This window comes from Antedon bifida, chromosome 10, assembly GCF_963402885.1.
Source record: "Antedon bifida chromosome 10, ecAntBifi1.1, whole genome shotgun sequence".
NCBI classification, from domain to species: Eukaryota; Metazoa; Echinodermata; class Crinoidea; order Comatulida; family Antedonidae; genus Antedon; species Antedon bifida.
In genome coordinates, this window is record NC_136235.1 from 3,758,242 (window position 1) to 3,782,314 (window position 24,073).

Genomic DNA, 24,073 nt, shown 5'->3' on the forward strand with positions numbered 1-24,073 from the left:
AATTTGACCAATCGTGGCAAGAGGAATCATTTGAACTTGTGCTTGTGATTATCCAACTCGTGTTGCGCTTACATCCTTGCGTTGTGTCCAAGTGGTAATCAAGCTTGTGATTATTCAACTCATGTTGCGCTTACATCATTGCGTTGTGTCCAAGTGGTAATCAAGCTTGTGATTATTCAACTCATGTTGCGCTTACATCATTGCGTTGTGTCCAAGTGGTAATCAAGCTTGTGATTATTCAACTCATGTTGCGCTTACATCATTGCGTTGTGTCCAAGTGGTAATCAAGCTTGTGATTATTCAACTCATGTTGCGCTTACATCATTGCGTTGTGTCCAAGTGGTAATCAAGCGCTTACATCCTTGCGTTGTGTCCAAGTGGTAATCAAGCTTGTGATTATTCAACTCATGTTGCGCTTACATCCTTGCGTTGTGTCCAAGTGGTAATCAAGCTTGTGATTATTCAACTCATGTTGCGCTTACATCATTGCGTTGTGTCCAAGTAGTAATCAAGCGCTTACATCCTTGCGTTGTGTCCAAGTGGTAATCAAGCTTGTGATTATTCAACTCATGTTGCGCTTACATCATTGCGTTGTGTCCAAGTGGTAATCAAGCTTGTGATTATTCAACTCATGTTGCGCTTACATCATTGCGTTGTGTCCAAGTAGTAATCAAGCGCTTACATCCTTGCGTTGTGTCCAAGTGGTAATCAAGCTTGTGATTATTCAACTCATGTTGCGCTTACATCATTGCGTTGTGTCCAAGTGGTAATCAAGCTTGTGATTATTCAACTCATGTTGCGCTTACATCCTTGCGTTGTGTCCAAGTGGTAATCAAGCGCTTACATCCTTGCGTTGTGTCCAAGTGGTAATCGCTTACATCCTTGCGTTGTGTCCAAGTGGTAATCAAGCTTTAACAAAAGAATTTAGTTATAAATCATCAAGTCTGAACACTGTTACGTTGCTTTACAATACAAAATCATAAGTCTGAAAATACCCTAAAATAAAGGCATAAAAGACATTGAGATTTCAATCTATCTAGTTGTATTCAGGAACCTTGTTAAAACCTATTAAGACAAGCATCGCATTGGGATCATGTACAATGTAATTGATGGTCATTAGAACAAATCTTCTTAAATCACTTTCAGTAATATGAATACATTTTCAGTGTATTATGAAGGAAAATTATATTAATGCAATGATTCTGTTATTTTATTCAAAATTATTCCCATAAAATCTGTTCTCTTTAAAGATTGACTGTGTTTTAATGTTCAAAATTCCACAAGTGAGTTCAAAGCAAATTATTTCTGTAATTAATAATTAACATAGAAATTAGTTTTGAAAATAAGCATATACATCAGCAATGGAAACAATTTTAGAAAACTCCCATGTAGCTACTGTTATTTTCCCCTAAAGATATTCCAACTACTTATATTTGTTGATGTTCATCTACATTTCTATATGACCGAAAACATTATAAATCTCATTCTCTGTAATTAAAAAGTATTATGGTGTACATCATTGTGATTTTCTATACATTTTTAAAAGTACTGTACCGAAAAAGTTGGAGGGTTAAAAATCCCTATAAAAAAATTGTTTTTTTCTATATCAAAAATAAAAAAAAGTTTTAAAAATAACCAAAAGAAACAATATTTACACATGCCAACTTTGACATAACGATTTGTATTTATTGCAGTTGTGGCTCCAAATAAAAGGCAAAAAGGGGCCTCTAGGCTTGATATTTTTTAAGTATAAGTGTATTTTTGAAGACCTGCAGCTCTTGTTTTCAAAATTTTCTTAGCTCAGCCCCAATTATAGAGCTGGTCATTGATACTTATACATTTCGTTTCATTTTTCGAAGTACAATACAGTCAGTGCATTGTCTGGGGACCTATAGCTCTATTTTTCAAATTTTTTTTTATATCTCAGTTCCAACCATAGTAGGGCTGGTTCTGGAGACTTTCCAGTATATATTTTGTTTTATGTTTCGAAGTATAAGAAGTCCAATTTCCGGGATCTAGCTACTAATGGTAGGGCTGGTCCTGGAGACTTATATATTTTGTTTCTTTTTTCGAAATACTGTACTATAATCCAATTTCCGGGGACCTAACAACTCTATTTTTCTAAATGTTCTTAGCTCCATCCTAACCTCAGTGGGCTGGGTCTCTGTAGACTTGTAATTTCGTTTCATATATCAATGTATAATTGTAATTTCCGGGGACCTAGCAGTTCTATTTTTCAAATTTTTAAAAATAAGCCCATGGGTGTTAGTCTCGCGCATCACAATTTTCGCACCCCCAGACAACAACCAGTCTACGTCTCTGCAATTAACGATATACCTCTTGGCCTGTGGGTAGGTTTTACGTTCGCGTATATTTTCTATGATAGGCATATTGAACTTTAAAAACTTTTTATTGAAAGAATGGATTTACACAGTCATTGCATCGGACCTCGTGCAATGTGTTTTTCACACAGTATTTTATTTATGTACCATAAAAAATGGAAAAAGCTACCCTAAATCTGATTAAAACAGCCTCAAATTACGCAATAACGCGTTGCTTCCTGGGGGATCGCCCCCCTGGACCCCCACGAGGGCCCATTTATGATTGAATTGAAGACAATTTTTTATAGATATATATATTATTGTTTTATCCATTGATGAATACTTGATAATACAAATGGATTAAAGGTTTCTGATGTTGTTATGACATTTCTATAGACTTACTTACCAATGAAAACTGGCACTTACAAAACAACCTAGTTTTTATATGATTATAATAAAGTGCATTTGTCAGAGATTTAGTTGGGCTGTAGTTCTATGGAAACGATTGTATATGGACATGATGATGTCATATCACTACCATATTTGGGCATCACACTTGTTTGTCACACACACTTAGATAGTGTAGATAAGCTTTTCTGTAGAACACCCCCTAAATTTGTGGATTAGAATGTCAATCTAGCTCTGTGACTTTTATTTTCCTAATCACTCATTGATGTGTATATTGATTTGAACTTTTTTGGATCAATGCATTTTGCATAATGCATAATTTCATACATGAATTTTGTATTATGAATCTGACTATATCACAGTATACAATATATTGGTACACAGCCTGCCTACATTTAATATTAGTAATGAAAATAGAGCAGTTTATTACAAATAGGCTAATAATTTTCCTCTTATACCACTTACTTGTTTACAAATTTATCATATTATGAATAGTTTAAAAGGATAAATCTATTATTGTTTCTGTATAATAAATTGTAAATTGATTGTGATTTTGACCATGTTTAATATCTTGATGTTTTGACGTTCCTTTTATTGATTATCACTGATGTAAATCATGTAAGTCAATAAATGTTAATAAATAAATTTTTTATTATTTTTGTACTTCTTTTCAAGATATTACACAGACTAATCTTGTTAGCAAAAGAATCAGTGAATATATTGGAGAAAGTGATGATGGACATGTCAAGTCCTACTGAATACATTGTGAGTATCAACAGTTACTGTAGCTATAGCTGGTGAAGTCTATTGGCAGTTCATTTCTTAAAATTGAATTCTACCCAAACATTCTTATTTTAAATTAATTGAACATTAATACAGTATCTTCTCCCATTACCACTTACACATAATGTTTCACAATGTTTATAGCAAACACATAAAATGAAAGTTTAGAGTGTTTAGACGGACTATATTAACAATTCTTTTTTTTAATTCTCTTATATAGCAAATTTTCCGACCACCTATGGATTCATACGATGTACTGATATACTTAAAGCATGATCACCTTCCCAGAAGGCATCAGTGTATAGACAAGGATAAATCCAAATCTGATTCTACATATAACCATAAATTTCTGCCAAAAACTTCACCCATGCCAGTCATTGATTTTGACCCACCAGCTTACTATTTACAGGAGCTTAATGTGAGTATGTTCATAGATTAAAATTACTATTACAGTAATTGTAAATTAATATAGTTCTTGTTGATATAAGTTTGCGGTACACCACGTATATTAAAAATAATAAAAATAATGAATCAATCATTGAAATAAGCGAAGAAGAAGAAGAAGAAACAAATGAAAACGAAGAAATTTCTGGTCTCAGGCTCGCAACTTACCATACTTTATTATTATTTTACTATAATTTTAAACATTATATGACTATTTACTTGTTGATTAAATTATTCTACATCTAATAGTATTCTATGATGATATTAAATAGATACAATTTTGTTTTTCTTTTTTTTTTCAGGAATCATTTGGAGAACTTGCGTTATTCTTTCATGATATGTATGGGGGCGATGTGATTGGTGTTGTATGGAAACCGTTTGCATTTAAGGCTGTAAAGTTTAAGGTAAAAATTAATTTTATTACTTATTTTCAATAACTTAATTAAAAAGTAAAAATGTGTATTAAAAATAGAATATTCAAATGTATGTGCACCGGTTGATTTATGGTGTATGCTGGTAAGGTCAAATTATCTTCATTTAATTTAAAGTTGTATAACTCTCAATGCCAACTCTCTTGAAACTATGGGTACATATATAAATTCAATAATTTTAGATGTATTACCTCAGGTCTATAGTGTTACTTTAGGAATCAGCCCTACAATTGTATTAATGTAAATTCAATATGAAACTTGATTTATTATTATTTTTTATGTTTAACTGGCTGTTTTAATTAATAGTGGAAAAAGACAACATTCTTTTCTGTTTAGAATCTCAGCTCTAGAATTCTACAAAATATTCTTTTTTATGTTCCTATTAAATTCAATAATCCTAGATTTATTGCCAAATTATACCATTAAGTCTTCCTGGTAATTAAATATTTACCTGTTTTAATTAACACAAGAATTAAGCAACATTCTTTTATGTTTGGAATCTCAGCTCTAGAATTCTACCAAATATTCCAGTTATATGTTCTTATTAAATTCAATAATCTTAGATTTATTGCCAACTTATATCATTACGAATATCTACCTGTTTTAATTGATAGAGGAAATAAACAACATTCTTTTCTGTTAGGAATCTTGGCCCTGGAATTCTAATGATCCGTAAGTGGCCCTAATTGATGATTATTCCATAATTGAGTAGTCCCTATGTCTATCTCATAATTTCAGTCACTGATTGACAATTCTACAGTGAGTGATGTCATAGTCTTGTACTATTTATAAACTCCATCAACAGTAGTTTATCTATTTCCTAATTGGTGGTAATATAGTTAATTATGACTTTAATGATGATTTACTAAATATTTTGAATTTTACGAATCTTAAGGTTGTACATTTTTTTTTTGCTATTGCACAAATCAATACACATGGGATATCAAAATTAGACTACTGTTCTTTTTCTTTCTTTTATAAAGAAATTAATATTTGTGTAAAATTTTATTTTCATTTGGACATAGTATAGAAGAACCAATAAGAAGATCTAACAGAGTGTCCCATTAAAGGGTCACTGTTAAAAACATATTGCCATTGACCTTGTCCAATTCACAGTGAAGTATCCCCCTAATAGAGGTGTCTCCCTAATAGAGGTGTCTCATGTAGAGGTCCTACTGTATGTTTTTGGCACTCAGTTATTAACATTCACATGCTAAATTATCCAAATAATTAGCACACTTTAAGAAACGAATTACTTGGTTAACTTTAAATAATAACTGTTCATTCAACTATAAATTACTTTTTGCTATTCTGGTAGAGGGGGAAAATGTGCCTTTTAATTAGATATTAAGAGATGCAATATTGCTTAAATTGTGAATAATTGGTGTTAAGTTTCTCACAGACAGGCTTTACCTACATCGAGTAAAGAAATGTTTTATGTTGTAATTCATTTTCATTGAGTTTCTGTTCGATTAATTTGTATTAAAAGGCTTTTGTAATCAGTGAAGTGATTGAGATTTTTTCTGGGACATAGATTAGAGTCATTGGACTGTCACTGTAGGCTGTAATTTTTCTGTTTACTTGTAGTGTTCCATGACAAAAGATAGATTTTTCCTTCAATATAATTCACCATCTGTCATTACAATTTCTGTATTATTTTTTAGATATTTATGCAATCCATCTTGTCTTAAATACAGTATGGATTCTTTAAAATTGTAATTTTCTCTTACACATCAATAGAGTATTTCAAATATAATAGTACTGTACTATATTAATCTATATAAAATCTGTCTTTTTATATCATGTCTGCTGGTTTTAGTTGCAATTTCTTGGCAACAGCACCTCAATAAATTGCAAATAACCGGATAAAAGCATTTAACAGTATACAAATAATAAATGTTTATGAGTGTAATGGTACAAATAATGGCATGAGGTGAATGATGAAAGGTTATATTTTAATGAGGTAATATAACCTTTCATCATTCACCAAATTCCATTATTTGTACCATTCATTAAAGAAAGAAGGATACACTGGGGAAAAGTGTGCTTAAGATTATTTATAATCCCAATTGTTTTAGAAATTTTATTTGCAATATGATTCTGATGACTGGTCCATCTCAAGTTTTTCTGGATTAAAACACTAAGGAACATAGTCTCTGACGTTTGCTTAATGTTATCTCTATTTAAATTAGAGATGTTCCCATTAATTAATCAAAATCCTAAAAACGATCTAAAGCTAATTTAAATGGCTTTTTGACCTAAATTAGTACATATATATCTCTCCAAAAATGTACTTCCATTGCGAAACAATAACATTTGAAATGAAAGTACAAAATAGGTGGCGATGTTGTATTTCAAAAGCAATAGTATTTAGACAGATTTTTTTTTTCAAACACGAAAAAAGTACTATTGAACGATCGTTTAATAGTGCGTACTATTGCATGCCATGTGACCCATAATCATCCAATCAAATGACAGGAATTTATTTAAGTGTTATATAATAAAGGTTAAAGACACCAAATTGCTGTGCAACTTTTAAAGCTTTAGTTGCAAATTAATGGTTATTTGATTGACCATCTTTGACCTTGAGTCAACTACCATAACATCTTGATCCTTTGAATATCTGAGTGCATTGCCTTCTGGGTAATGTTAATCGCCGATTGGTTTAAAAAGAGATGCTTTTTTTTATTTTAGCACTTATGCACTTAGTGTGTGTCTGTCTAGTGATCTCAGTAACAAGCTTGGTTTTAGATGTGAGCATGGGTCAGGAGGGTTATTGCTAAACCCTGCAAACCTCCAAAAAAACATAGCAATATTAAATTTCTACTGTTAACTACTTATTTTTGGGGTAAAACATCATTTTTTGGTCAAAAATGATTGCTAAACCCTGCAAACCTAAAAAAAAACATTTCAAACCCCACCGAACCAACATAAAAGTGATTGAATCATGTAGTGCAAGACCCACTGGATATATCCATGTAAAAAAAATATTAAATTTCTACTGTTAACTACTTATTTTGGGGTAAAACCTCATTTTTTGGTCAAAAATGATTGCTATACCCTGAAAACCTCAAAAAAAAAAAATAGCAAATCACACCGAACCAACATAAAAGTGATTGAATCATGTAGTGTACGACCCACTGGGTATATCCATGTAAAAATATTAAATTTCTACTGTTAACTACTTATTTTTGGGGTAAAACATCATTTTTTGGTCAAAAATGATTTTTGGAGGTTTTCGGGGGTGTAAAGGTCAGCATTCAAGATGAAAAGTCACTTATTGCACTGATAGTCTAGTTGTTGAAACATTCTAAAAATATTTCTTAAAAGAAACTTTTAAAAATTCTGTATGTCTTGTAATTTTTGTAGAAAATTCATTCATTTAGCAGAAAATCAGTGTTTTTACCACAATCCTTAAATAGTTATTTAATGATTTTGTCATGTTTGAACAAATCATTAAAAAGTACAACTAACCCAGACCAAATGCATCTAATCTGCTCTAGTATGCAGCTAGCATCATTAAGTCTATACTTATAGTATTTATAGCAGGCTTTGTGTGTGATTATAAATTCAATGTTTTTTTTATTAGTAAAGTTTTCTTTTAATTGCAGTTGTCAATTTAAATGGTACTATAATTCATTATGTCAGAGGTTTGAGCTATCTACATTCTTTGGTAATTAGCCTTATAATAAATTTCTGCCAATTTCCCCCTAATACCTGGCATTTTGGTTAATTACAATTACTGTAGGTTGTTGATAATATAGTAATTTGAGGTCAACATCATTCTGTTCATTAGTATATGACTTGTTGGCATAAGAGCAATTTGAGGCTGGAAGGATTATGTGCCAGAATTAAGTGGAGTAAAATATTGAAGTCTAAGCAAGATGCAATTTTATATATCATTGGAAGTTTTCTCATATCCTAGCTGTCAGCGCAAGCTCGGTGGTCTAGAGGTATGAACGCCAGGCTAGTAATTTGGAGCTTGTGGGTTCGAATCCCACCTCAGAATTACTTGGTATAAAGTTCAAATTATGTCAGAGTATAAGGCAAAACATCTGACCAATTTCTCATACCCATTACAATTTTTTTATGCATCAATTAAAGATACTTTTCTATAGTTTCTGTCTCACTCCCAGGTGCCACATATTTATGATGATTTGGATTGGCTGGATCTCAATAGAGATACAATAGGCTAGGCAATCTATCTAAAAAACAGCCCAAAGTGAAACAAATTGCAAACAGAGATTTTTCTTTTTTAAATGGTCACATATGATGAGGAGATCAAAATTTGAGCATCACACCTCTGTCACTCATCCCGATTTATTCAAAATGTATATATTTATATTTGCTGTAATGAAACATTTTACGAAAAAATGACCGGAAGTACAACATTTGACCCTCGACATCAATTCTCAATGTTTGCATACACAATGTGACTAAAATGTCTGTAGAGACTTTATTTTGCCGTCAAATGACCCAGATATAGGTTCCTAATAGCCAGAATAGGACCACTTTGTAATTCCCAAAATCACACCTTTGTCACATACCTCGAAAGTATGCAAATTAGTAGTACAAGTTAAATAAAATATGCAAATAAGGGGGAAAAATTACAGTCTTCCCATATCTCGAAAACCATTAATGCTAGAGAGTTTTTTCGTAAAATGTTTCATTAGAGCAAATATAAATATGTACATTCTTTTTTGAAAAAATCAACTCTCTAGCCTTAGTGGTTTTCGATATAGGAACCTGTAATTTCACATCCTAATTTGCATATTTCATGTAACTTGTACTAATGATTTGCATACTTTGAAGGTGAGTGATACAGGTGTAATTTTGAGATTTACTTAACAATCCTATGTTTACTATTAGAAACTTGTATCTGAGCCATTTGAGGGCAGAACAAAGTATCTACAGACATTTTAATTTCGTTATATATGCAACATTGCAAATTTTGATCTCCTCATCATATGTGACCATTTAAAAAAGAAAAATCTCTGTTTGCAATTTGTTTCACTCAAAATGATAGATTGCCTAGCCTACAAATAGGATAAAACAACAAACTAAATCAAAACAGTAAAGTAAAACAATTTCAGGGCCTTATAATTTACTTATTTAGGTTTTTCATAAAACAGTTGAATGGAATACAATAGTCAATTATCCAGCTTGTAAAATGTTTTTCATTCAAATCATAAACATTTATGTATACCTTTGCTTTATAGGATGTATGTCAGAATTTTGTTATCACCATTAATTCAGACTTATTTTAAATTCACACCAAAGAGAAGCCCATGGGATTATTATGGTTTTGTTGGATTATACAGATTCTTTGCTAGATAGAAAAAAAGCTCATGTGTGTATAATTAATTATAATACTAAACATATATAAATGTCAAGCTTTCTCAACACCTCTAAAGCCTTGTTCACACTGAACTTCAGTGAAACATTTCAATAAGGTAACTTTACCAAAGGCCATCGGTAAGTTTGATCATTGTTCACACCTGAATCATGCAGTTACCATGGGTTGACCAAAATTTAACTGATGTTTTTGTCATTTAATTTGTTAATTTCATATTGCATGCCATGCATTAATTTCTCCGATTTACCGATTACAGATACCTTTGCACTGTCAGCTTTTTGTAAACATTTTGATAAATACAACAACTTTTGACTGGTTTATGTTCCTTGTGTCAAAGTTTGTGTGTTTTCTGGCCAAAAACTCCCTTTTATTTAAGGCCTAGTCCTACCTTTGATTCAATTACATACTGTCGAAGCCTAGAATTTGTCTAGGTTTAGAACTATCTTCCCCTCCTGATCTACAGCCACCTTAGTATTAATGCATTGTTTTGTACATTTTGATTTGTGTTTTTGTAATGATGTTTACATGTTACTTCTTGACATTTTATGTAGTTTTAACCACACAGTGTGTAGGAGTTTCTATTTAAATCTTTATGTTATGCATTTTGAATTTTGAAATTTAAATTTCTTTTTTATGAATGTTCATGAAATGATGAAAAAGTTGTTAAATCGGTCTATTCCATTATTAATTAATTAAAATAGTTTGATAGTCAATAATCTTAGATACGCTGTGGTTATCCGACAAAATAAATACCTTTACGTTTATCTTTTTTTTTTTTTCAGGTTTTGAAAGTAAACACAATGCAACAGTGTGTACAAGATGGATCAAATGCTGTCATGATGAAGCCTAATGTAGAAGCCATTATTGAGGACTTCAATACACTTGGTAAAGGTCTTGTTGATAGGATTGAGGTTCACACAGAAAGGTGGATTATATAGAAGAGGATTCTTTTGAAAGAAGAAAAAGTAAATACCACAGATCATTTAACATCATTGTGTATAAGTTAGTTTTCAAACACAAGCAAACCGAACACTAGGAAACTCTATCAAAGGGTTTTTTTTGCAAACTATAATATCATTATTTTTCTGCCGAACTTTTCAATTAGCAACTTTTCAATAATTAATTTTATCTATTTGTCTTTATTGGACTAATAACAATAGTACCAACTATTTTTTGCCAACAAATTCAAGTACTTGAGTACGAGTGGTTGTTAGACTACTCGAGTACAAGTGGTTGTTAGACTACTTGAGTACGAGTGGTTGTTAGACAACTTGAGTACGAGTGATTGTTAGACTACTTGAGTACGAGTGGTTGTTAGACAACTTGAGTACGAGTGGTTGTTAGACAACTTGAGTACGAGTGCTTGTTAGACTACTTGAGTACGAGTGGTTGTTAGACTACTCGAGTACGAGTGGTTGTTAGACTACTCGAGTACGAGTGGTTGTTTGACTACTCGAGTACAAGTGGTTGTTTGACTACTCGAGTACGAGTGGTTGTTAGACTACTTGAGTACGAGTGGTTGTTAGACTACTTGAGTACGAGTGGTTGTTAGACAACTTGAGTACGAGTGGTTGTTAGACTACTTGAGTACGAGTGGTTGTTAGACTACTTGAGTACGAGTGGTTGTTAGACAACTTGAGTACAAGTGGTTGTTAGACTACTTGAGTACGAGTGGTTGTTAGACTACTCGAGTACAAGTGGTTGTTAGACTACTTGAGTACGAGTGGTTGTTAGACTACTTGAGTACGAGTGGTTGTTAGACAACTTGAGTATGAGTGGTTGTTAGACTACTTGAGTATGAGTGGTTGTTAGACTACTCGAGTACGATTGGTTGTTAGACTACTTGAGTACGATTGGTTGTTAGACTACTTGAGTACGAGTGGTTGTTAGACTACTCGAGTACGAGTGGTTGTTAGACTACTCGAGTATGAGCGGTTTTTAGACTACTTGTTAGAACGAGTGGTTGTTAGACTTATCGAGCCTGAGTGACTTTTAGATGTTTTTATACTAAAGTTGTTTTTTAGTTTTAAATATTATAAAGCAATTTTTTCATTTCAGCTGAATTTAGATTTAGTGTGTGAATTTGATTAAAATCACACTGAAATGCAACTCGGAAAAGTGAAGGCCGTCTGGTAACGTTTTTTTTCACGCGTTAATCAATAATATTTTATCAAATATATCAATAACATAATTGTTACATATTTTATTTGATGTTCATCGTGTATTTGAAACATCAATGTTCAACAGCATCTAGTTTGATATAAGTATTGTTTTTTTTAAACATAGCTGTAATGACATTTTAAAAGCCAAAGATATTCAAACTACTGCACGTCCTTGGAGCTATAATAATTATTTTAATGAACTGAAGTAATGTTCTGACGCTTTGTCAATTCTATTGATATTAATTGCAAAATGAATAAGTATATAAAGTACTTACTACATAGTATTAATGACTTCAATAATTAAGGATGATACTCAATAATTTACAGGACAATAAATACAACACAGTGGTTATATACTTTAAGTGGTGAGTCCCGTATTCATTCTGAACCGAATCGGCTGCAAGAGCCTCGAATTGATGTGGTGTGGTATAGTAATAGTATTCGAAGAATCAAAATATGGTGAAATTGATTTTCCGACTTATATACAATATATATATTACGAAAGTACAGAAACGAACTAATGCGTGAAATGAATCTTCCAGATCTTACGGACAATTGTTGCCGCGAAAGTAGATGAGAATTATCTCTTAGGAAATTTGAAGTATAGTGTTGAAAAATTTGATTTACATAAAAGGGCTCTTGCTCTACAATACATACAAACAAGACATTGAAACGACAAATTAGGACTAATTGCAAAATAGATTTGGTTTCATTAAAAGTTAATAAACTTATCTTATATATTACAATTTTAAGATTTACAGTGTGCGTGTGAATTATTGTTTAATTCTAAAATATGTTTACAGAGACATCGAAGTGTATAAATCAAAACAGTACGTACTTAATTCAAGATACCTTTAGGCGTGTTGAATGTAATCCGCATGCTCTTCTAAATAGCGTGAAAGTTGATGAGGGGGAGAAGGAGGGATCATGATAGGTCATGTGACATGTTATTAATCAGACACTTGTCAAAATATATACAGTTATTAGCATATTAAGCATTTGGCATTATTTCAATCTATATTTAGTAAAATAGTCTCGATTAATCCTTCTTCAGACTGTTTAGTGTTATCACGTCATTTTTTGTACTGTATTCGATCCTATAGTTAAGAGGTGTTTTAAACTTTGTTATTACTGTGCCTTCGTTGTCTACTTTCTTTTATTTCAATCTACTCAGGCAACTGTCTGCTTATATATTTCTCATTCCTTGACGAATACCATAGTGGTTTACTTCTTTCTAACTGTTTTATTTTATCGTTTCGCCTTTGGCTTAGATATTTTATGATTATTACTGATACCATTGAGAAATAAGTTATATAACTTATATAAGTTATATAACTTTATACTCACAACATCGGCAAGCGTTTTCGTTTGTTTTCTCAGTTATCTATTATTTTATATTGGATTTTAGAATTATTCCTACTAAATACATTATATATAAACTCTCATTCATGTTAATATATATCATGGAATGTCACTTTAATTTAATAAATGAGGATGTTGCTCATTGATTCTGATTTGAGGCATCTCTCTTCTCCATGGTTGAGGTGACATCACCAATTCCAATTAAATAACTGATTCTTATAGCGCCTTTGGTTTGTTTAATTACTCATACAATCCATTTTTTACCGTTTTGTTTGAGTAAGATTGACAGAATGTCTGCAATAAAATAACTGTATATTGTCCCCAATGTATACTTTATTAGGTTCGACTATATGCCAGTCATATTTCATTTGCGATCATTTTACGAGTGTGTTATAATTACTGATTGTGTAATAGAAAGAGCCATGCCATTTGACATATACCTCAATTAGATTAAATAAATATGGAAGTGAATTAAAATCACCGTTTATGGTTGTTAAAAATGTAACAAAATGTCTTACTATTTCTCACGTGTAATACTCGTATATCCATGCAACATGCGATGACCCTCCTCTTTCATTGTAATGAATAATTGTGTGTACATGCAAATTACAGGTGTTCAACATTCCTGTAGGAAAGGTAGGCCTATTCATGCATGAATTACAGTTGGTTGTTATAAAGCAATGGTGCCCGACAATTTAAGCTAATATTTGACCGCCGTGTTAATATTGTGGAAAAGTCTTTAGAATCAATTCAAAGTGTGCCAAAATGGCAATTTTTAATATTTTATTAGGAAGAAGACAACTTAAATTATATAAATCCATGGTGGTAAATTTTAATAGTGTCTTGTAACCATGGAAACTGGAAAAAATCATGAAATTTCACTTAAAATGAGCAAAAAAAACAGTTTTGATAAATTCGCTGTTATTAACCATATTAGGCATTAAAAATACAATTTCCAGAACGATGCATGAAAATTAAATATAATTAACTGGGATGATGTTTCTGGCACATCTGTCTTATCTAGTTTAGTTTCGTCACTAAATGAAAACGTCACTGGTAAAGACTTTCCTTAGTGTGCCAGGCTTATGATGAACATAGTACCATCTCGTTGTCGTTTGTAAAGCTTGGTTCCCACTAGAACGTAACGCAAGGACGTAAACGCAACGTAAGCGTTTTAACCAATGACAAGCGACGTTATAGACAGTTAGCAATCACAAGCGAATAAGCCATCGCTTGTGATTGGTCAATTCACTTGCGTTGCGTTACGTCCTTGCGTTGCGTCGCTAGTGGGAACCACGCTTATACGATAACATAACGTAATTTAAACATAATTTTGGAAGTATTCTCCATAAGTGCTTTTGATACGTTCTCTTCATCACCTACATTATGTACACGTAATTCACCAGCTGAATGGACAGATTCACAAAGTTGTATATTTCATATTTGGAGGCCATGTTAACTGTAGCTTAATGAATGAAAGATTAATCTCATGTGGTTGTAGCATCCCCTTTTCCAATACAAGGTGCGTTGGAAAGTCCTTCTTCGTATGTGCGCAACCAAACGAACCGCGCCTCTATGTATTATAAATTTATCTTAAAACGGCACGCATGCTATATGCAATGTCGTGGATTGCCGGAACCAAATTTGGTATTAACGTAAAGCTCAAGCTTTGCTCGAAATACTAATGTCAAACTTAGCGCGTGAATCGACAGGAATCTAAACTATTTTAGTTATTTTATTTTAAAAATACGATTTTTTGTATTTTTGGCCTGTATTTGGTGACCTTTAACCCTAAAATAAATTGTGTTTTTACTGCTTAATATGGTTAATTTATAAAATCTTTTAAGTGAAATTTATTGATTTCTTCCAGTTTCCATGGTTACAAGACACCATTAAAATTTACTAAATATGCAATTATTAGTGGATTTATATAATTTAAGTTTTCTTCCTAATAAAATATTAAAAAGTTTGGATTGCCACATTTACCATTTTGGACTTTTGGCACACTTTGAATTGACACACTGTGCGCCGGTAAATGTAATTTGCGTTCGTTTAAAAGGGGCTTGACGCGTTCCAAATAAACAGACGCAAACATAACGTAGTTTAGTCTGAGCGAATTGAAAAAGAAATGTCCCACGGGGCGCAAAAATAAATCAAAGAACGTCCCTTGGGAGAAGACAGTCCCCGCTTGTTGATCATATTGTTAGAAATAGTAGCGATAATCTTGAAATTGATTTCACGATTCGGTAACTTCTAACGAATAATCTGTAGTCATTAGAGATCAATTTGTATGACAGTAGTGCATTGAATCATCGCAGAACTTGACGCTGATGTTTTATTACTGTAAAGTTAAGCAGTGTTATGTTTGTTTTTTATCACTTTATTACGCCCGTCGTACACCCGTCCTAACACTACTACCATATACTCGCGTGCCTCTCTGTTAGTACGAGATAAGTGCGTGGGACCCTTTCGCATATTAGTATCTCGTACGTAGTGTCCTTTCAGTAATGTAAGGCTTTCTTGTAGCCGTCTTCTGAAGGCACATGGCCGGTGTTTACTCGAGATCCAAGTTTTATAACATGCTATACACCTTTATTTCAATTTGTTTGATTTATATTAAAACATTTAAAATATACAATTAAGATAACCTAGCTGTCCGTGTTAAAATCAAACAATTCAATTGATTTCTCTTCATGTTGTGTATGAAACACTAATAATGTTTTTAATTTTTTTTTTTTTTCAAGTTACCATTATGTATTAGAGTATATGACAAATTGTGTATTGTTCGGGAAGTGGGCGCCGGTCTTTCGCCGAACAGTGACGGTTACAACCCATTAATATTCTGATGCACAATTTACGACCTATATTTAATTATTTTATTCCAGATTATATGATAAACGCACAGACAACTTGAGGATAATTTCACTAATACTTGTCATAACTCGGCTAATAAGTATAATTAAATCATTATAATATTCCAAGTCAAATATAACAGTAGGCCTAATTTAAATTGACGTTTCAAAATCAGGTGGGCATCGTTCCGTGGTGACGTCATTGCGTTCTTTTCGTACTTATTGTTTCTGACGGCGGATTATGTTTTTAGAGCCATAATAAATCAATAACATCTTGACATTTTGTGCTTATATGTTACAAACAACAATAGGGATTGTTTGTTACCATTCTCAATTTATAATTCTATAATAATCGACTTGCTTCTTTGATTTTAGGTCTACATTAGGCCTACATGATTTTATATTTTCAGCATTGTTTTTAGAACTCAATTGGGCACACATTCAAGACCCAACAAAGTTTGAATATGGATGTCCCCTGAATTGGGCTTAGCTCTTAAAACAAAGATATTTCCCATCATTCGTTTCATGGGAAAGTATCTCTTAATTTATTTTATTTTATTTATTTATTTCCTTTATTGCATCAAGTAAACAGTGATGAAATTGACATAAATATTTAAAAAACTTTATCAAAGAAAAAAAAAACACAATAGGGTGTAACTGAATAAGGGTGTCCCAAAAGAGGAGTTTTACTATATTTCATTTGATCATTTTTTTTTACAATATAGAAAATGTCTTAATAAATTCCGTACTGTTGTGACGTATTTTTTCAGACAATAATTTACGCTAGTATTTGTGGGCGTATATTATTATTTCCTTTTGTTGGTTTGTTGATAATAATAACTAAACATTCCAACGATTAATAATATTGTGATTATCGAATAATATTGATGATGGTGGTGGTACACACCAGGCCTACTACATAGAGTATATGTACAAAAGCGGCATTAGCTCGGTACATTCTACATGAATTACCGCATTACAGCCGGCCCCCATCCCCGGCCTCTTCTTAAAAGACCCGATATTCAACGTTAGCTTAACTATATGTACAATAGATCCAACATGTCATTATCACAGTTTTATTCAAATTGACAGAAACGTAGGATGTCTGTAATAATAGTATGGTCTTAGTTCTGACATAGATAAAGGATCAACGGCTTTAGTTTATATCTAAAGGACGTTGTACTCCCTATTTTTATTTATGATATCAATACTAGAATATCTTGTTATATTATTATGTATCACGCGTTTATTCAGATAACCACAGCATGCTCAAAAGAGCAACGATATGTGTAATACGGTAATCGTTGTGTGCGTTTATAGTCAGAAACGTATTGAAAATTAAGAGTATTAGGCCTAATCATATTAATTTGATCATATTCAAACAAAAATCCTCAACCAAAAATTAACCGGAGGGAGGGAGCGTTTAAACATTACTTGCTGACACACCGAAATCATTAATTTAATATCAACATACTCCTGTATGTTTATTAATGACAATTGATGGTAAACAGATTGTTTCACTTCTTCTTGATTGATTCTCTTTAAAAATACTTCTTGGTCAAGTCAGTGGTTGTGTGGTCGTGGGTTCATGTCAAAAGATGGGATCACGTTTGATGTCACTTTAGTGTAGTAGCATGACATGTGATTAACCTATAACATGGTATTTAAATTGCTTTGAGCATAAATTCATTTATCACAAATATTATCAACAGGTGTGCTATTATCAAAAGTTCTCTGTTTGCTAGGATAGTGCAATTAAATTACACATTTCATTGTAAATATTTATAGCCTATATTTGTTTTTATTTGTTTATTTTATGTCTTTAGGCAATGTGGCCAAGGATTACAAATAGTGAATTAATCACTGTCCTCTCAGATAGGTGGTAATCCCCTACTCTTTTCGAATAATGAACTGGGTTCTTTAAAGTGCACACAGGTTATAACTGTGTACACTGGACCTACGGTTTATAGTCCTTATCCGAGAAGACTTGTTCCACCACCAAAACTAGGAGCGAGTCGGCCTCGAACCCTTGCCGATGTTGTTGGCTCTTTAGGTACGGTAAACGGCGCCCCTGCCTTAACCGCTCGGCCATTTGACTTGTTGTTAAATAATATCATTGTGGAACTAATTTGATGAATTTAAACGTTACAACCATGAAGACTGTTTTTTTTTTATTGTTTACTCGTTTTCGTAACATAGCAAGCTCTACCAGGTAGCTTGAACTACAACATGAGCAATACATGTGCTACAGCCGTGTAAATAAAACATTTAGAAGTTGTCATAAGTTATACATTTATTTACAAATTACCTACTGTCGACGTCGAATATTTGATAACAGCCTATTTAAGTTATAATACATTGTGAAATCTACTATAGGCATAACACTACTTTTCAATCTAGTCATACATAAACCAAAATAAGTTATTTCTTTACACACAGCAGTCAATGTCAACATTTCAATCGATATTGTTTTACCGATGATCAAGGCAAATTCATCATGTCAAACTCAATGTTGTTTTTAATACAGCAGTGAGACTATTAAAATAAAAGAGTATTACTATATGTTTCTATATAACCCACCCATCCATCTTCGTTGTAGGCCTAAAGTTTGTTATCGGGTGCAATCACGAAAAAGTTTCACAGGATAAGAACATTTCTGCCGTAATTTAATTTTAAATGGCAAGCTAGGCTACCGGTTGACAACTGTTTTCGGTCACGTGGTCGTAGATGCGTCCGTTTTAGAACCAATGTTGTTAAAATATGGTTCTCAGTCAAGTTCCTTCAGTCCGGTCGTTTAACCTAACCCATAATACGGGTACGGGTATTACGGAATTTGAGTAAGTATTGTCCTATGTGGCGATACAGCATCGATACTCGGGTGGCATAACTGTACTGAATAAGAGCCATTTCGAGTTAAACACAATTTCGAGTACCTACAATCGTGCAGATCATGAAACAGAAAAAAGGAACCCAGGTTACAACAGCAAGTGGATGATGTAGGAGGGATTGGGTAAGTAATATAAAATATATAGTTTAGTATCTTTATTAGGGCTCCTATTTAAAACATTCTTGATCAGGAGCCGCAGATAATACGCTATTTTTGTTGCAGAACCTTCTTTTAGATATTCTTACAAATTATTTTGAGAGGAAACTGAATCAATTTGAAATGTTTTTACATGTTTTTTTTTCTATACTTCACATCAGATAATTACCATCTACTGGAATCTGAAGATGATGTTATAAACTATTTCAGACGTACTTCTATCCAACACATAAGGTTGTGTTTCATTTGTTGTCTAATTAAAAATCGTTAACCTCTGTAAAGTGGAAAAGCCACGTAAAGACAATTCTTTAACGATTAATGTCTAGTGCACTATTTAACAATACGATGATACACAGCACCGTATGTGCTTCACCGATACTATTTTAAAGTAGGCAAATGTGTTGCTTTTCACAATATAATTTTCAACAGATTTTCGAAAAAAAATGTCCAAATAAAAATATTTCAGTCCTCTTCCGTTCTAGTATTTTGTGATTGTTCGCCGATTTGTAACATTTCACTTCCTCCTGACATGCCGCGCATCGTCATCGCCGTCGCCATGGTCGATTGCGTCGTTATTTTCGCTCGATGTCCTCTGCGTCTCATACACAAGCAGCATCTTCGAAATTCACGCGAAAATTTTATGCTGAATAAGCCGTAAATAAGCGGGTCCATACACGTGTTTAGTACGGCAAAACTAAACAGGGTTTGTTCCGTCAGCCATGTCATGTTGGAATCGTTCCGTTTCAGTTCTACGGTGGTAGTGGCGACAAAGTACGGCGTCCAGTTAATAATAAACGCAACCACGATGGCAGCGGTTAGTTTGACAGCTTTCACTCGAGCTTTTGGTATGTTGTTTGTTCCAGAGCGTCGTAATGTTACATACGTTTTCTTACCGCCATTTAATTGCGCTGAAATAAAGCAAAGTATACAATCATTAGTTAATTAAATAGACTCGAAAATATTGTAAATAAACTGATTTATGATATCCTGATCAGTTATCTGAATGTGAACCTATATCTACTACTTACGATTGGATTGAAACGTTTTCTTGTAGATCTTCACAACAATTCCTACGTAGCAGGACACGATGATAATCAACGGCAACAGGTAACTGAGAACTAATGTCGTGAAGTGATGAACGAGCGCCCACCTTGGATGCGCATCAACAAAATTATAACTGGCACATCGCACGTATGTTGTGTCATAATAGTGTACTAACTCCTCGAATATGAAATACTATAACAGAAAGAATAATTATGATAAATAATTGTGATGGTATTGTAGTTTTCTCGCCAATCCTAGCCATCATTATGACCTTATTGACAAACTTCACCAAAGTTCCCGGATTAAAAAAATCCAACCACTAGATAAAAGGCGTAGACGTATTCATTTATGAATGAATAGCTATAGGCGGATTCAGAAGTGGCGGTGGAGTCTGAGAGTCGGCCTGGCCCCTCCTAGATTCCGAAGTAACAATGCAAAAGATAGCACATTTTGTAAAGTTCAGTGCTTATATTACAATATTTAGACCCTGCAAAACCCGGGGTGATTAAAATAGCTTCCCTTCCCAGTTGCATTCATGTTTATATACCCATGTGTGTGTCTTTGTTATGATTCACCAGAACTTACATTTGGTAGGCTAACAATGAAACTTAAAGCCCAGGCAACTTGGAGCATGATGCGGCATCGTGTATCTGCTTTCTGGACGCTCAGCGGCGTAATAATCGCCGCGTAACGGTCAAAACTAATAACAATAATGATGAAAGAGTTTGAGTAGAGCGCCATGTTTGACAAGTACTTTAGGATCTTGCAACCGAACATCCCGCCGTACCAAACGATAGTAAATGTGTAGATAACGTCTTGTGGGATGATAATTAACGTAACAAGCAAGTCGGCGACACATAGATGCATTATCAATAAATTAACTCGTGATTTCCGCTGTTGGCGATTCCGGAACAACGTCACAAGTATCGTTATATTTCCAATCATAGATATAACGAAAATGATGATAAGTGGAACAATTTTCGCAATATCATCATTTGTAAAATTTCTTGGAACGGTGTAATTTTCATAGTCATAATATGAAGTATTCCCGTCATCCTCCATTGTGTCCAATAAATCGGCCTGAAAAAAATAAAACAAAATTAAAGAATTGTAGAAGAACGTTGAAACGTGGAAGTTACTTATTCGGAACACAAGTGTATTTGATGAACTCTAACCACCCCTGCTTAAATTATCATGTAGACCTGCTGTCATTTGAACTACCTACGTACCCAAAAATGATAACAAATATCATAATAAAAACGAATAAGAATGAATAATACACAGGAAGAACATGGCAAAAATTAATAAATGAAAAAGATAGTGACGGTCGTCGCTTGTGTGACCATTCTTATGCACACATCACCTACATTTTGCAAGAATCGCCGATTTGAACATATCACATGCAAAACTCGATTGAGCTCATGTTAAGTCAGGAACGCATCAATACATAATACCGACGATTTCCGGAATTCGATAACCATTGAAAGTAAAATCGCCTAGGCCTAAGATTAGATTTTTTAAGGCAGTTTCACCGAGCTAATGCAAACTTGAGCTGCATAAAGCCGACAAAAACAGTTCGGTCATGTAATTTGTAAAATGTAATATTACAACACCATAAGCAAACTACGAAAATACAGAAATATGTAGCAAATTTATACTTGGAAAATGAAATTTATTTTTAGAAAATTATAGTCTGGGAGCCCGTAACATATGATTTCACCCCATTCCACCCAGAAGGTTTGAACCCTAAATGTTGTTAATAATACCAAAGACATTCCAAAAAATCCCCATCTCACCCATGGACAAAAATTGGTACAAACATAGAAGTGTGTGAGGACATATAAAAAACAATATATTTTTGTGTTTAATATCAGGTCGGAAAGGTCATATCAGCCCCCTTTAAAGTTAGCCCTCCCAAACACGTTAATTTCACCCCATCTCACCCATGAACCAACATTTGTACAACATTGTAGTGTGTCAATACATAACAACAAAAAAACAAAACTGACAAAATATCGGGTCGGAAAGGTAGCCCCATTAACGTTAATTTCAACCCACGTTATCCATTCCAAAATCGGTAAAAAAAAGTCCGAAACTGACAAAATACCAGGTTTTAAGGGTCATGTCAGAGCCTCTTACAGTTCCATTCCTTTCTACCTCAGCACACCTTCTCCTTTTTGGTATGTGATACGTAATACACTAGGCCTACTATGTTTTACCAATTTAGTATGGATGACGTGGGTTGAAATTAAAATGAAGGGATCACGTTAAGAGGGTTTGACCTTTCCGACCTCATATTTTGTCATTTTTTTTCTTATTTACTCATATACCACTATGTTTTGACAAAATTTAGTTCATGGGTGAGATGGGGGTAACTATTAGGGGGCTGTCATGACCTTTCCGACCTGGTATTTTGTCAGTTTTTGTTATGTCCTCGCACACTTCTATGTTTGTAAAAATGTTGGTCCATGGGTAAGATGGGGTGAAATAACCCGTTTTTTTCGAAGGGTCCTGCTGGAGACTAGACCCGACCCCCGGGGTCAGGCTGACAAACTTTTTTTTTAATGATTTTGGTAGTATTAACAACATTTAGGTGTCAAACCTTTGGGTCGTATGGCTGAAATCATATGTTAGCCTATTAATCATATGTTGGCCTATTAAGGTCTGGTTATATCAATAAGGATATATTATTGTCATTACATATAGGCCTAATTAGCATTTTGAAAGAAAAATAACAATGTGTCTATAATAAAGTAATAATGTTACACAATGGGAAGACTTTATTTTAATATAAAGAATCTTTACTTGAAATAGACTAATCGGTTGATCAATTGGATTTAGGTTATTTATCTCTTTCTTTGATAACATTAAAATTATATATAGAAACGCAAAACAAAATATTACTGTATATAATGGGTCTATTTGCGTCAATGAAGAAATAAACTCATGTTTTGTTGAGAATGTGTCGCATTAACATCTAAACCTTAGAATAACAACTAACATCGTTTTGTTATTATAAAGTTTAGTGATAATGTTAGCTAAGATCAAATATTTAAACTACTTTCCAAGAACGGTACGCGCACATCAATAAAGCTAAAATCCTGACATTCAACAAATATTAATTAAAATGATGATACTTTTAATGAATAGTTATAATAATTCATAATGTAATTTTACCTGAAATTTATTTTATAAATTTGATACACGTTTGAAGCTATTTGATCAACTTTGAAAAGCGCTATATAAGCAATTATAATTATTTATACATACAATGATTTTTATTGGAAACTTTATTGTGTTGTAAGGAAAATTCAGCTCTGTTTACACTATCAAACTTAGTTTGACAAAACAAGTGTGATGTCCCCAAATGTGGTAGTGATATGCCAAAATATGGTAGTGATAATGATATGTCTATGTATGTATCACATTTTGTGTCACATAAAGTTTGGTACCAGTAGTGTAGACAGACTTTTAGGATTAAGGTTAGTGTTATTAGGGTGGACAGATGAAGTGTTTCGGACGGCGCGCCGCACCGTCTTTCCATTAGAATGCGCCGTCTTCATTTTGATGGTACAGTAACAGTAGCTCCGAGCCTCTTAAGGATTTTGTAAAATTGTACATAACGCCTAAAGGGCAGTGATCGTGATATAAAATATAGTAAAATGTACCGTATAATCCTCTGAATTTGAAGAAAACAACAGATTTGTATCCAATCGTGTACACAATAATTAACTTTCGCTTAAATTACCATATTTTGATCATTTATTGTATATCAATTATTAGAAAGCACTACATGATACCATTAACGTATATTCATGAACATGTTGAATCTTCTCGTGCTAGGGAATTTATTATAAGAGCAATTAC

General features: G+C 33.0%; 2 protein-coding genes across 4 annotated transcripts in view; one reads left to right on the plus strand and one right to left on the minus strand.

The window, feature by feature from the left end:
- LOC144854712 (nucleolar protein 6-like) overlaps positions 1 to 20,357 on the plus strand; it is a 38,284-nt gene extending 17,927 nt beyond the window's left edge. The window contains exons 20-24 of one of the 3 annotated variants that reach the window (XM_078712659.1): positions 3,405 to 3,494; positions 3,733 to 3,930; positions 4,259 to 4,360; positions 10,526 to 10,708; positions 20,217 to 20,357. In XM_078712659.1, the coding sequence (XP_078568785.1) occupies positions 3,405 to 3,494; positions 3,733 to 3,930; positions 4,259 to 4,360; positions 10,526 to 10,681 (546 nt within the window). In that variant the 3' untranslated portion in view covers positions 10,682 to 10,708; positions 20,217 to 20,357. Of the gene's footprint in view, positions 1 to 3,404; positions 3,495 to 3,732; positions 3,931 to 4,258; positions 4,361 to 10,525; positions 12,262 to 20,216 lie in introns of those variants that run through there. The other 2 variants (XM_078712660.1, XM_078712658.1) reach the window with 2 other exon arrangements.
- LOC144854713 (gonadotropin-releasing hormone II receptor-like) lies at positions 19,268 to 21,151 on the minus strand. Its single transcript, XM_078712661.1, has 3 exons — positions 20,792 to 21,151; positions 20,191 to 20,398; positions 19,268 to 20,070 (listed from the first exon to the last, which is right to left on the minus strand). Exons 1-3 carry the CDS (start codon positions 21,149 to 21,151, stop codon positions 19,625 to 19,627), a joined length of 1,014 nt encoding a protein of 337 aa, XP_078568787.1. The 3' UTR covers positions 19,268 to 19,624.
- Positions 21,152 to 24,073: the final 2,922 nt, after the last annotated feature.